The 14,293-nt window shown below is 41.0% G+C and overlaps 2 protein-coding genes across 3 annotated transcripts; both read right to left on the reverse strand.

Annotated features, from left to right (window-relative positions):
- Window positions 1-643: 643 nt before the first annotated feature.
- Window positions 644-2,079, reverse strand: LOC108241081 (protein S100-G-like). The gene is made up of 3 exons (XM_017425002.3): window positions 1,928-2,079; window positions 1,087-1,226; window positions 644-980 (listed from the first exon to the last, which is right to left on the reverse strand). The coding sequence occupies exons 1-3, from the start codon at window positions 1,929-1,931 to the stop codon at window positions 834-836; spliced, it is 291 nt and encodes a 96-aa protein (XP_017280491.1). The 5' UTR covers window positions 1,932-2,079; the 3' UTR covers window positions 644-833.
- A 3,161-nt stretch (window positions 2,080-5,240) lies between these two features.
- On the reverse strand, window positions 5,241-10,752 carry LOC108241077 (protein S100-B-like). Of its 2 annotated transcripts, none has more exons than XM_037980549.1 (3): window positions 10,571-10,752; window positions 6,376-6,515; window positions 5,241-5,464 (listed from the first exon to the last, which is right to left on the reverse strand). In XM_037980549.1, the coding sequence occupies exons 2-3, from the start codon at window positions 6,505-6,507 to the stop codon at window positions 5,300-5,302; spliced, it is 297 nt and encodes a 98-aa protein (XP_037836477.1). In that variant the 5' UTR covers window positions 6,508-6,515; window positions 10,571-10,752; the 3' UTR covers window positions 5,241-5,299. The 2 variants fall into 2 exon arrangements, with proteins under 2 accessions (XP_037836477.1, XP_017280485.1); XM_017424996.3 differs by lacking the exon at window positions 10,571-10,752 and adding an exon at window positions 6,630-6,874.
- Window positions 10,753-14,293: the final 3,541 nt, after the last annotated feature.

A 14,293-nucleotide genomic window follows, 5' to 3' on the forward strand; every position in this document is an offset into this window, starting at 1 on the left:
ACAAGATTCTAATTTTCTGATATGATGAATTTGAGATTTTCATTTGTTGTCATTTGTAATCATCAAAATTAAACGAAATAAACATTTGAAATATGAGTTTGTATGTAATGTATGAATATAATATACAAGTTTCACTTTTTAAATGGAATTACTGAAATCAAATCTACTTTTTCATGATATTCTAATTTTATGACCAGCACCTGTAGATGACTGAGTAATGTGGCTATTTTTACTTCACTGCTTGCATTCTTGATCCCTTAAACATCCCGGAGAGAAAAAAGGGGAAACGCCTTTTTTTTGTATGAGGAATACCCAAAGCTGTCACCAGGGGGTAGAATTTTGGAAAACTGCCTTTTGGTCTTTGCCCAGATAGTTTACTGAGATCCAAACACGCAAGGTTATGCCAAAAGGCATTGTTAAGGTCTTAACTCAAGGATCGGTTTGCCTTTAATCGAGAGTCATCTCTTCCTTCAGCAAAGCCTGCAAACAGGAACTCCATCGTCTCAGTTAAGTCATGTGAAACCTGGTGTGTGAAAGAGGCAGATTAGGTCACCGAGAAGCATTCCTGCTTCAGGGGAGGGAAAAGAGAGCAACAAGAGAGGAGTTCTTGAGCTTTTATGGCATTAAAGCACAGACAAACATGGAAGTGTACACAAATCTTTATTCTTTCCATGATCGTAGTCAGCTTGGACGTTTAATATCAGCATGTCACAGTCAACGTCATTTCAAGTTACTCAAGCTTTCATGTAACGACAGTCTGGCTGGGGAAGGTCTAACATTTTAAAGGATGATTGTGTCAGAGAACTGTCTCCCCCCCCCCCACTTTGAGAACATCACTCACAGAATAATATGCTCAGTGTTGCAACGAAGATGATGTACTCGTTGAAATTGACGACGCCGTCACCGTCTTCATCCAGCATTTTGAACAAGTCGCACACCTCTTGCTGGCCTTTGCCCTTACTCTCATCTTTAAGTGCGTCCTGTTGGGAGAAAGATTTTTCCCCATTTAATACATTTTATTTAAAAATAAAAATAAATAAAAAGGAAAGCCGAGGTCATTCTGGCAGGTCGGCGACATCTACTTACAGCTAGTTCAGGAAACTCAGCTTGGAACATGGTCTTAACTTCCTTCTTGGTCATGGTATCTGCACCGCCTTCTGCTTTAGCGTACTTCTCAAAACACTTTTTGAGAATGTGGATTGCTTTTTTGATGTTGCACTCACAGTCTGAAACAAGAAAAATATTGTTCAACAGCCGATCATTTTAGCCCAATACAGAGCTCTGGGCTACATTTTAAAAAATAAATATCCCATGAAAACCCCCCATTTTTTAAAAATGTTGCCATGTCATGTAGGGTCTCCAGGGGGTAAATAGGATCAGGGCATTCTAGCAGCTGCTGATCTCCAAACAGGGCATGCTCCAATTAAAGGGGGGAGGGGGAGAGGGGTGGAACAGCAAACCAGGAAAAGGTTTGCTGGCAAAGGCTACCACACCCAAGTTTAGGGCATCTATAAAAGCTGCCTTTTTGCATTCCGGCGCCAGCTTTCCACATACCTTTTCGATTTCATTTTCTGTCTCAGCAGGGTCACATTGTGCAACACGATCATTTATTTATAATTCCATTGATTTATGGAGGACATGACGCATGTCCCCTCCCCCCTCCTTTGTTTAAGCAGCACTGACTCTTTAAAATAATAATAAAAAAAAACTTCTGCAGCTTTAATAAAAACTTTCAAGTCATATAGTTTTAATAATAACAATCCCATCATTGGGGCCACAAAGAGACAGTCTGTTGCATAAACTAGTCTAATCTTATTCATGTCAATTAGAGATGCACACATTAGAAACAGAAGTAATGGAAAAAGTAAATGTTTGTGCAAGAAAACTGCATAAATAAAGAGCATTCGAACGCCGCCCGTCCACTTTCCCATTTTGGATCGTAGACTTGTCGAAGCTTGAGAAGAAAGATTCAGATGTGTGAGGACAGCTCAGAGTCTGCCCTTTTTAAGTGATCTGACACACCCTTTTTTCTAAAAACTGACCCCTCCTACTGAGTGTGCCCTTTTCCTGGTATTCTCTTCTTTTTCTTTCATATTCTTTGTTTGCAAAAGAAGAAGAAAAAAGCACACCCACTTCTGCACCAGTAGGACCAGTTTCTGGAAGTTTTCACGCCGCGTTTTGGAGGAGTGGTGGCCGAGTTCGGAGAAACGAGCGTGGCGTGATCAGTTTTTCCTGGAGCAGGCGTTAATTTGGAGGGAATGTGTGTCAGGTGTTGCCACGCAACAGTAATCTGGTGAGAGGTGCTGATCAAAGCCTGTGTGTGAGGAGCGCTTTGAATTGTATCATGGAGAGGACAGATTGGATGTTCTGTAGGAGGATTTCAGGCCTGCAAGCGAACAGAACAGCAGGATATTCATTCACCCCCTCACCGCTGTCGGTAACCTCCCTTCTCTGACTCACACTCCTCCACCCCCCCTCCTTTCTTACAGAGTTTGATCCAAGCAGCCGGACTTTCTTGTGATCTTTGAAAAGTGCTCTTGATCGATAGCTCTACAGGCTTTCTGAAAGTTTTGCTTTGGACCTACTCGGCTACTTCGTTTTTTGCTAACAGATGGACTGAGTTGACCCCACAAGTTAATGGCTGCGTTTCAGAATCAGATCGTGTGCGATCCATTAACACTCAGAGCCTAAGTTAGGCTTGACTCTCAGCTACTACCACACCACATTTTAGCTCAATATTTGTAAAACTGGCAGACTTAGTCATTTTTGTGTAGGCTAAGGCTGATTTGCTGCTTGAATTGGCTTGCTTTCAAATGTTAATCAGTTGTAGGAGCCCATCCAATGACTCCTTTCTGAAAGGTTTCATTAAAATCTGTCCTCTGGCTCATGAGATATTTTGCTAACATGACAGACACTGACAAGAGAGTAAAGGTTAAAAGGCGCAAAAGCGCTAGCTACAAGCTAAAAGCGGAAAAAAACAGTAGTTAGAAGCTAAATGTAGCAAAACAGTAGTAGAAGATGAAAGTAGCAAATGGTTAGCAAAATTTTTCTTTAAAGTTAAAAGAGCAAAAGAGTAATTTAAAGTAGAAAAAGTGTAGCTGAAAGTAGCAAAAGCTAGCTAGGAGCTGAAATGAGCAAAAAGCAGCTAAAAGTAGCAGCTAACAGAATGACAGCTAAAATTTTAAATGAGGTGAAAGTATCTCGATGCTTTTCTATGAAGAAAATATTTGTAAATAAAGTTAGTCGATCTGATGTGGTGACTCCTGAAAGAAGAAGAAAAAGAAAGTCTAATATTTTAAAAAGGAATAGAGTCACAATAAAGCCGAAAGTCGTAGCACCCATCTCTTTTTTTCAGCTTAATGTTTTGATATGCGAATGACTAAAATAGCACAAAGTATGCGGACATAGTTGGATTGCAAAAAACAAACGGAAAAATAACAAACAGGAAACGGGTTAATCCTAACCTCATGAAAACAATAGTTTGACGGCCAAATCCGTAGAGAAGTTGTGAGAACCTGAAATGACCAACATCCCAGAGTTGAAGCTGTTTTGTGCAGAAGAAATTAATGTGCAAGACTAATTTGACTGTTTTCTCTGCGGTTACATGGGTGGAACATCACTGCAGTCTCACACAAATGGAAAACTTATATCCACTGATAATCTGTTAACCAAGTTTTGATCAACATCTGCGTCTCGTTTGTGCATTTAGTTATTTGTTTGCTCTCAGACCTTGTGGGAGAGTCTGTAACAACAACAGAAGAAATGTTTGCGGTCCCTTGAGACAAGCTCGTGCTTGCAGCCCACAAAGGCATTCCAAAGATGTCGAACAATGCCGAGAATTCAAGCTTCATTATGGGATGCGCTGCACACAGAGCAGCCCAGACTTGGTTAGCAAACTATGTTTTAATAGGTTTGCTGAAGAGGAAACATGCTGCAGTTAACATTTCCTGAACACAGTTTGAGATCTGCAAATACTTAGGTCAAAAAGCTGCTACTGTTATAATATGTCATCTAGGGTTGCCAAATATCCAGCTAGTATTTTGCTCCTTTTAGCTTTTAGCTAGTATTTTGCTCCTTTTAGCTTTTAGCTAGTATTTTGCTCCTTTTAGCATCCAGCTACTATTTTGCTCCTTTTAGCTTTTAGCTATTATTTTGCTTCTTTTAGTTTTTAGCTTGTATTTTGCTTCTTTTAGTTTTTAGCTAGTATTTTGCTCCTTTTAGCATCCAGCTGCTATTTTACTCGTTTTAGCTCCTTTTAGCTAGTATTTTGCTCCCTTTAGCATCCAGACAGTATTTTGCTCCTTTTAGCTTCTAGCTCGTATTTTGCTCCTTTTAGCATCCAGCTACTATTTTGCTCCTTTTAGCTTCTAGCTACTATTTTGCTCCTTTTAGCTTCTAGCTAGTATTTTACTCCCTTTAGCATCCAGCTAGTATTTTGCTCCCTTTAGCATCCAGCTAGTATTTTGCTCCCTTTAGCATCCAGCTCGTATTTTGCTCCCTTTATCATCCAGCTAGTATATTGCTCCTTTTAGCTTCTAGCTAGTATTTTACTCCCTTTAGCATCCAGCTAGTATTTTGCTCATTTTAGCATCCAGCTACTATTTTGCTCCTTTTAGCTTTTAGCTAATTTTTTGCTCCTTTTAGCTTCTAGCTACTATTTTGCTCCTTTTAGCATCTAGCTAGTATTTTGCTCCTTTTAGATGTAACAGCTCAGTTTTAGCTTCTTCAGCAAATTTCAGCAGATTCATTCAGACTGTAATTTTTTCAGAAAATGGAATATGTTTAGTTTGCAGCTCATGGATCTGCAAGACAAAAGTATAGTGTGTGGTCGGACTAAGAAAACACTTAATTAACCTGAAATGTATAGTTATATTGTTATCTTCTACATAATTATGCCTTGTAGTCTGTAGGTAATTATTTGAAAGATTTCTGTGGCTTTTAATCCAAAACGATGCTTACTGTCTGACGTCAAACAGCAGAAGTTCTTTCTCAATGTACACAAAACAGAGTTAACCTTCACATGCACACCTGCTTATGTCAGAGGGGTTTGTAATTTAGGCAGTCTGGGTAGAAATTATGAGCATGTCCACCTCTCAGTCACTCTAATGTGCAATGTCTCTAATGCAAACAGGCCCCACATCTGTGTTTTTACCCAGAGCATCGATTTAAAATCCACTCATACTAAAAAACAAACACATTTTCACAAGTCAGTGAAAAGAGACAACAAAAGACAGACAATGCAAAGTTGTAAAGACTGTATTGGAATTTCAAATCTCAAACACAGTGGCATTAGACTGAATTAGCGGCAGCCGGCGTCCTCCTGGCACATCCCTGTCTTCTTGTGGTAGCAGCGACAGGCCATGCAGCACACGCACTTCATGAACTCTCTGAAGTTGATCTCTCCATCGCGGTCCTTGTCCATCCGCTCCATGGCCTTGTCAAAGTCAGCCGAACAGAGCTTTGCCTGGGGAGCACAGTGTTGCAGTTAATGGCACTCAGCAGGTAGTAACGAAACAAGGATGCGAAAGTGCATGAAATCAGCGATGGATGAGAAGGCGTGATAACTGTGACAAGCCAGCCAACCAGCCGCCGGGGGAGCACGAGCCACTGCTTGTGCCGGTCCCAAGCCCGGGTGTGCCAGGAAGGGCATCTGGTGTAAAACACTTTTGCCAAAACGTACGAGCTCATCCAAGCGACACCATACCAGACCCGTCCAGGCCCGAGTTAACAACGACCGCCGCCGGTGCTGTTGACAAACAGGGCGCCTGCAGAAACTGTGCTACTGTGAGTCGAAGAGGAGGAGGGCAACATGCCAGGAGACAGAGGGAGAAGAGGAAAGTCAAGAGCGTAGGACTGAGGGTAGCAACTTTAAATGTAGGGACAATGACAGACAAAGGTAGAGAGTGACAACCTTTAGAAACAATTCAGTTGATGAGCCACACGATGATCTGGGAGAAAACTGAAAGCTAGACTTAGGCAAGAGGTGACTATTTGTGAGCAGCGGTATGGTTTTATGCCAAGAAAGGGCACCACAGACGCCATCTTTGCTCTGAGGGTGCTGATGGAGACGTACAGAGAGGGTCCGACAGAGCCTCGTTGTGTTTTTTGTGGATTTGGAAAAAGAGAGGGTGCCAGAGAACTATGTTAGCCTGGTACAGGACATGTATGAGGACAGCAGGACAGCGGTGAGGTGAGCTGTAGGAGGGACAGATAGCTTCAATGTGGAGGTGGGAGTGCATCAAGGATCGGCCCTGAGCCCCTCCTTGTTTGCTCTGATGATGGACAGACTGACAGATGAGGTCAGGCAGGAATCCTATAACTAACTGTAACAAGCTAACAGCTAACTGGAAGGAGCAGAATAAATGTATTTCTTACTTTGATCTCCGGGTTTTGAATTTCTTTCTTCATCATATTCATGAGTTCGTCCTTGCTCAGCTTGCCGTCACCATTGGAATGTTCTACAAACGCATCGACGAGGGCTTTGATGGCATTTTCTATACGAGCCATGATGGCAGCTGCAAGCGAAGATTCACATCACAGAATTAGTTTTCAAAATTCGACAAAAGCGTCCGACGTCTGAACGCAAATTTCCGCCCCCCATTGTAGCCCTTCTCCCAAACTGTACTCACCTTTTTTTGCACTTGCAGTGAGGATTTAAACGAACAATGTCCCAGACAAGACTGATGTCAAATTGCCGAGACGGCCTCTATTTATAGGAGCGCAAACACAAGTGTCTGAAATAAGACCTGCCAACCTGTTTCACCTGTCCTTGTTCAAACATTCGATTGGTCATAAATCACATTTTTGTTTTATTTTTTAAACCGTGTTTTCAGCAGGTGGAGTAGATGACGTGTGTAAGGAAATCCTTCTGTTGTTGAAGGGCTTCAAGGTGGGGCGGGCCCGTTGTAAAGGTGTCAGTCGATGCGCCGTCAGTGGAAATCTACCGCGTGTGGCGCAAACTCGCCGAGTAAAGGTCAAAGCAATCTGTGTGCGACTGTACGGAGCAGATCTCCACACACATTGGTCTGCTAGATTTTACAAATATACCACACGATGAGAGAAAATTATTTATCCACCTGCTCGTGCAGGTGAATCAGGAAACACTTAGTGTTCCTGCTTGTGTTCCTGCTTATGAGGGACCGTTTACACTTACAGGTCTTACAGGTCATGCAGATTGTTGCTTAAATCTTTATAATTTGCTTCTAAAGAGCCACATATTCTTGCAGTCTTTTACAGTGGTCCTGATCCAAATATCTTCCAGACTTTACCACATTTTAATTGGATTTTGGCTTCTTTTCCACACTTATTTTCACTTCCACTTCTCGTACTCGACCATGGTTGCACACTGCACAAGTGGAAGACGATAAGAAGTGTCAAAAACTATCTATATCTAAAAGTCACGTCTTTTAGAAACAGCACAATAAACGCAGTAAAGTAAGACCAGCTTGCCGCACCACACTGTAAGAGTATAAATATGTGTTTGCAGTTGTTTGTAGTTTCTAGGTGGTCCCATATTTGACTTAATCCCACTTAATCCCTCTGCTGGGGTGGAGCCCAGACAGTTTTTTTTGTTTGTTTGTTTGTTTTTTGTCTGCATGGGTTTTATGTACGTGTGTACATAAAATGTTTTCAAAGGCCTAGCTTTCCTTGAATGAATGCATATCGCCCTTCATGCCAGAGTTTTTTACTCAGGTCATTTTAAGATGAGAAAAAAGTAGCCGTTTTGGTCAAATTCGGTATATGACGTTATTCGTGACCTCATACAATATCTCAAGATCTCACACGATCTGTTAGAGCTTGAAGTGTGTGTTGAGAATGACCCTCAGCTACTGCAACATCAAGTTTTACCTCAATATCTGTAAAATTAACTGAGTTAGAGTAACTTTTGTGTAGGCTAATGTTGATTAGCTGTGGAGGCCATCTTAAATTGGCTCGACTCCAGAGGTTTTTCAGTTGTGGATGTATCTTCAGTGATTACTCTCTGAAAGTTTCATTAAAGTCCATCCAGTGGTTGATAAAATATTTTGCTAACAGACGGACAGAGTTGACCCCACTAGTTAATGGCTGCTTTTCAGAATCAGATCGTGTGCGATTCATTAACACTCAGAGCATAAGTTAGGCTTGACTCTCAGCTACTACCACACCACATTTTAGCTCAGTATTTGTAGAATTGGCAGACTTACAGTCATTTTTGTGCGTGCTAAGGTTGCGTAGCTGTGGCGGTAAATTTGAATGGGATTGACTCCAAAAGTTAATCACTTGTAGATGCACATTCAATGATTACTTTCTGAGAGATTTGTTTAAAACCCGTCACACACACACACACAATTGAGCAAAAACATGATCGCCTTTTGGCAATAAATATAAAATGTCTTTGTTTTCAGATTTGTGTCATAAGGTCTTCTGGCTTTTGCATCAACAATAAACAGAAGAAATGAGTGTTGCCCTGTCAAATGTCATCTAAATGTCCAATAAATCGAAATGTTATCATCTTACAGTATCTGCATTACTTCTGTTGGAAGTTAGAAACGTATCGCTCGTGAAAAATGATACAGATTAAAGATTTGGGCATGTTATAAGTTTTAGTAAATCTCTTCAACCTGAACTGATGTTTTCATGATTCTCTCTATGAAACCAGCTGAAGTGCAGATAACACGACGCCATAAAGAAAGAAGAAAAAAAAAAAAGAAGCTTTTTATGAACGCACAAAGCCAACTGTAGGATTTCAGCTTTCCTGCTTCTTGTTCCAAAGCTGGAAAAATGTGTCTCTTATTAACATTTCGCTCTACTTTTCAGATCCTCCCCCCCTGCAGGTTTCGAAGCCTCGGATGCCTTTGAGTTACGTTCAAACATGCTTTACAGATTTGAACTCAATCTGTTTGTAAGCCTCTGTCCAGGAGTGAGCTGCGAACCCAACTGGAAGAAGTTTTTTTTTGTTTTTTTTCCAGTCATGTTCCAACAAATTTAAAAGGCGGTAATAAGGATTCATGTTTGGAACTAATGGCCACAAAAATGGAATAATTAGGAGAACAGCAAATCCAGTGATAACGTTTTACTCTTAACAGCTAAGTTATTGTTAAGATTTTTTTTTCTTTTAACAAGTGGGGGACAGTGTTCATGAGATTTAGCCTTTGGTTATTTCCGTCTTTAGTTTCCATGGCAGATAAACACACAAACACACAAACAGGGACTGGAAGCATTAATCAGAAATCAGAAATGCACAGTCAGAAATAAAAGCCCATTCAGGTTCAAACGTCTGAAATCCGTTATCAATCTTTCCCTTTATTAGCGACGTCTTTAGGACGTTTGAGTGGAGTCCATTCATCGGCGTTGAAAATAAAACTGCCGCCGTGCCAAACGTTACGTAACAAACCACTCGGGCACGGAACGACCCTTACATAATGTCAGAACGCTTAAGTAACAACAACACAATAAGAAATAAATCAGCGTGGTCTTAAAGTATAAACTTTGTTTTATTAAAAAATGTTTCTTTCTCATCCGGGAAATAGAGAATCCCCTTTTTTTTAGAGAGAGAAACATCACATCGTTGTTACCTTTTCCAGCTTTACCGAAAGACCAAACAGTAATCCGGTGGAAATGTAACTCCAACGACTGTTTCCTAAATGTTTCGTTAAAATCCATTCAACGGGTCATGAGATATTTCGCTAACAGACAAACATGGTTGAATCCAACACTTAAGGCTCAAGTTTTAAGCAGAGATTTTGCAATCTGTTAGCTCTCAGGGTATATGTTAGGGATGACTCTCAGCTACCACCACACCAAAATTTAGCAAAATATCTGTAAAACCGACTGAATTACAACCATTTTTGTGTTTTCCAAAGTCAGTCGGCTGTGGTGGCCATCTTGAACTGCATTGTTCCCAAAGTTTAGTCAGCTGTAGAGGTGTATCCAGTCATTCTTTTCTGAATGTTTCATTAAAATCCATCCAGTGGTCAATGAGATATTTTGCTAACAGACAAAGAGGGTTCAATCCAACAGTTAATGCCGAAGATTTTAATTTTGTTTAGACACTTTACTTGAAAATCAGCAATCAGCCTGTCAACTTTTAATGCTAATTAAAACTTTTACCTTGACATAAAGGACTAAAACAAACTGCAGCTCCTTATTAAATCCAGTCAGAAAAAAAGGCTCCAATTTTAACTTAACTCTCATTAAAATGATTTAGAATTCTATATTTAGATTTATCCCTTTTATGTTTACACAGTATAAGCTTTTTAAGTGTATTTATTTTTATTAATAAAGGGAATCTCGCATTAAATTTGAATGACTCATAGGCCGCGGTTTGCACAGAGCTTTTCTCAGAAAGGATTTTCTGTTTGGGTAAACCTGTAAAACCAGAAGCCGTTTTTTTTTTTCTGAACACCCTACGCAAACACACGATTCATTCAGCAGCAACAATGAGCCCAAGTCCTGAAGCACTGACAAATGTAAGAGGACACCATAAATCACAAACGTAAAAACCTTTTTCTGCAGGACAGCTCGTTTTGTTTCGCCAGCCCTCCCTTTCTCCGCCGGGTATTAAAAGGTTTCACCTTTCACGACAGCTTACGTTCTTTCCTGAACAAAAGAGGGAGTCGGCCTTCACTTTGCCCCCCGTGCTACGTTTTTGTTCTGCGCTGGCTGCACGTGGGCCGAGGTTGCAAAATCGTCCCTGGCCGGGGATGCCTTGATCGCAGGTGTGCACCCTCTGCTCAGACCGCGGCCGGCTGAGATTTCCATAGACAGGTGAAGCAAATGCATGCAAAGGTGGCCCTCAGGTCCTACACCCACCTGAATGGAGCTCTTGCAGCATCACCACAAAAGCATGCGGATGTAAAAACAAACAATATTAAATCTCATTAACTGGCAGCAAAGATGGGGCATTTTTGGAACCTCGAAGACTCGAAAAGCGACTTCCTTCCCAACGTTTAACTGTGCTTGATGCTCAGTTTGTTCAGAGGCGAAACACGCAGTGCTGAACCAAACATGGCCTTAATTCTCTTCTGTTTATCGCAGCTGGCATCTGTTTATATTCCCCCCTCTCTGCTTTCACATTTTACCAAAAAGGGGAGGTAAATTAAGAGTAAACATTGAAGTTTATTTTTCTGTTTCAGTTCTGCAGCTCCTCGAGCAGCGTCACAAAGACCCATTCAAACAGAAAAGACATGGCGTCCTTTGAAAGGATCCCTATCACCCGCCGCCCCGGATCATCTCGTGCGCAGAGCTGGAGCCGCTTTAGTCGCACTTTTAAACTTTGTTCAGTCCTGTGCAACGTTGTGAGGTGAGAGTGTATGTCTGTGAAGGACTCTCGGCTAATACCACAACAAACTTTAGCTCCGTCTCTGTAAAACCGAGCCACGTATCATTATTTTTCTGTCGCCTAATGTCGACCAGCTGGGGCGGCCGTGTTGAATTGGACTGATTTCAAAGGTTAATCAGTTGTAGGTGCGCTTCCAACGACTGCTTTTCTGAAAGTTTTGATAAAAGACGTTCTGTGGTTTAGGAGATATTTTGCTAACAGACAAACGGGGCGACTCTAAGAGTGACAGCTAAAGTTTCAAGCAAAGATCACACGCAGTGAGTAGATGTCGGAGTATGTGTTGGGAGTGACCCTCAGCTACAAACACGCTAAATTTTTTGCACAATATCTCTAAAATTGACTGAAAAATAGCAATCTTTGTGCTTTCTAAGGATCAGCTGGCTGTGGCAACCATCTTGAATCAGTTCTATATGTACATCCAGTGATTATTTCCTGAAGGTTTCATTAAACTTTGTCTACTTCAGTTGACTCCAAATAGTTAAGGCGAACAAAGATCTTGTGCAATCTGTCGGCACTCAGAAGATTTACTGGGGACTTGTCCCAGCTGAAGTGAGTGGTAAGAATAGGAAACATCTGGAGGAGAAATTTGTAACTAATTAGGGTAAATAACAACAGGTCAGGGGAGGACACAAAGAGCTTTTTAGAGAGACTGAGCCTCCTTGGAAATAAGGATGGGCAGAGTTTAAACAGGCTGCAAAAAAACTGCATCGTCAAACAGTGGAACGATTTCAGAATAATGTTTCTCAACGGAAAACTGGGAAGACTTTCACTATTCCACCATCTACAGTTCCTGATTTCAAGAATCCGGAGAAACCAAAGGACAAAGGCTGAAAGTCACTATTGGACTCCTGTGATTTAAAAACAAGGGAGATTCTGTTCTGGACGTCAATGCGGCAGCTCAGGAACTCTTCCACGCATCACTGTCTGCAAATCCAGCTCATCATCCATAGATACCGCTTAAAGCTCTATCGTGCAAAGAAGAAGCCAGACGTGAACATCAACCAGAAACGCGGTCGTCTTCTCTGAGCCAAACAGTTTGAAACGCCTGCCTCTCTGATGGTATGGGGGTGCATCAGTGCCTCTGGCATGGGCAGCTTACACACCTGGAAAAGCACCATCGGTGCAGAAAAGTACAATTTTTGTAAAGTATATCTCCTGCCTATAACACTATAAAAACTTTATGTTGGCCTCCAGATGTTCCTGTCATTCATGGTTTGTGTATTTTTTGGGGGAGTTTTTGCAAATTCAGTTTTTTTTAAGCTCTGCATGACTCACCATGGGAGGCTGATGTGTGGTGAATTTTCAGGCCTTAGCTGTATTATAGTTAACAGCTGTGCAATAAAGCCACTAAAGTGCAGTAACCTGTTCGTTCAAAGCAGATCTGCTGTTATATCAGGCGTTTAAATTGAAAAAAAAAAAAAACAGAGTCAAAATGACTCTTTCCTCAAAAATGCTATTTTAAAAATAAGAAGGTGCAAGGAGAATTTGTGACCAAATTGTACAAAAACATACAGAAACATTATTGCCAAAAAACCCAAAATCAGCTCCGTGCCGTAGAGTTGATGTTACATAATGAAAGATGCATTTCAGTTTTGAAATGAAGGATCATCTGAGTTCTCTTTGCTTGTTCAGCTCTGAGTCTACAGCAGATTTTTTTGTGACAAAACGCTGCCTCCGTCTGGCAGCCAGAGGGAGGAGCAGTTCCAGAGTAACGGCAGTCAGGCAGCGTTACAACTACATCACACGTGTCAAACTCGAGGCCCGCAGGCCAGATCCGGCCCTCTGTAACATTTCATCCGGCCCTCTAGTCTGGGACAGATCGAGTCTCTGATTCTTATTTTGCTTAAAAAAACTGAGCCTAATTAGTGAAGTTTTCTCTGACAGTGACTTAGAAGTTATAATTTCTGTATGATCAGGTTTTTGTTGATGGCTTTTTAAAAAAAAAAAAAAATCATTTAAAAGCTTTAAAATTTTGTCCCTCTTAGTGGGTTTCACACCCCTGAACTACATGATCTAATTTAAGAAAGAGGGAACCAACAAATCCAATACAAATAAACTTTATTAAAGCCTTATTTGAACTTTGTGAGCTCCTTTTAGCTGCAGCTAATCGCAGCCACATTAAAGGAACAACAGCACGGCATAAAGCACACACTTGTCGAGGCATGTTTGTTCATCCTCTCTTTTTTTTGTACAAAATACTGTTTTTTTACTATCCCACACACTTTACTTTAGCTCACAGGTTAATGTATTCGCATGTAAGATCACGCACAATTACCACTCCGTTTCTGTACCTTTCTTCCCCTCCAGGTGCACATGTGCAATCTCCTGCTGGGAGCTTTTCTTTTTGGGCATTAAACTATTTATTCAGTTACACGTGTTTGACTCGAAACACGAAACCGTGTATCGATGTATTCATCTGATGTCTCAGCTTATCTGATCCGATTGGAAGCTTCACCGGCAGCTGTGTTCACCCTCTGCGGTCACCAACTGTGTAAAGGATCGGCAAACTGTAAAGTTTTACAGAGACTTTGGAACAAATCTTAAATACGATTCAGGGTTTGGAGCCTCCTACTAACTGAGTCCGAGGCTTTAGGACTTGATAACCTGCACAACCTGTTCTGACAAGATTCATGTTTTTTTTTTAGATGGCGTGATCCGCCGTACGTCTGGGATCTCAGTCCAAGTTTACTGAAGATTTCGGACATTTTGGTGTGACCAGAGCAAAGCAGGATTGAAAGCAATAGCTTTCAGATTCTTTGGAGGTGATGTTCTGTGGAAAGGTTATAAGCAAACAGCATCTTACCTGTCGTAGATAGCCTATTGAAAGACCTAGGTTTAAGGAAATACAGTTTATTTCATAGCTAGTCAGAATGGAAGTGGATAGTAGTGGATCTAAAACGTCACTTTAAAAATTCTGAACTATCTTTTCAAAATGTGGCGTTTTCTTTGTTTGTGGATAAAACCTTTAACTTT

Source organism: Kryptolebias marmoratus, linkage group LG16 (assembly GCF_001649575.2).
Source record: "Kryptolebias marmoratus isolate JLee-2015 linkage group LG16, ASM164957v2, whole genome shotgun sequence".
Classification (NCBI taxonomy): Eukaryota; Metazoa; Chordata; class Actinopteri; order Cyprinodontiformes; family Rivulidae; genus Kryptolebias; species Kryptolebias marmoratus.

Bases quoted from the DNA above. Each gene is read 5' to 3' on its own strand.
- LOC108241081 (XM_017425002.3), bottom strand. The intron at 981-1,086 runs GTAAGTAGATGT...TTCTCCCAACAG, and splicing joins CTGAGTTTCCTGAACTAGCT to GACGCACTTAAAGATGAGAG.
- LOC108241077 (XM_037980549.1), bottom strand. From the start codon at position 6,507: ATGGCTCGTATAGAAAATGCCATCAAAGCCCTCGTCGATGCGTTTGTA. The intron at 5,465-6,375 runs GTAAGAAATACA...TGTGCTCCCCAG, and splicing joins TTCAAAACCCGGAGATCAAA to GCAAAGCTCTGTTCGGCTGA.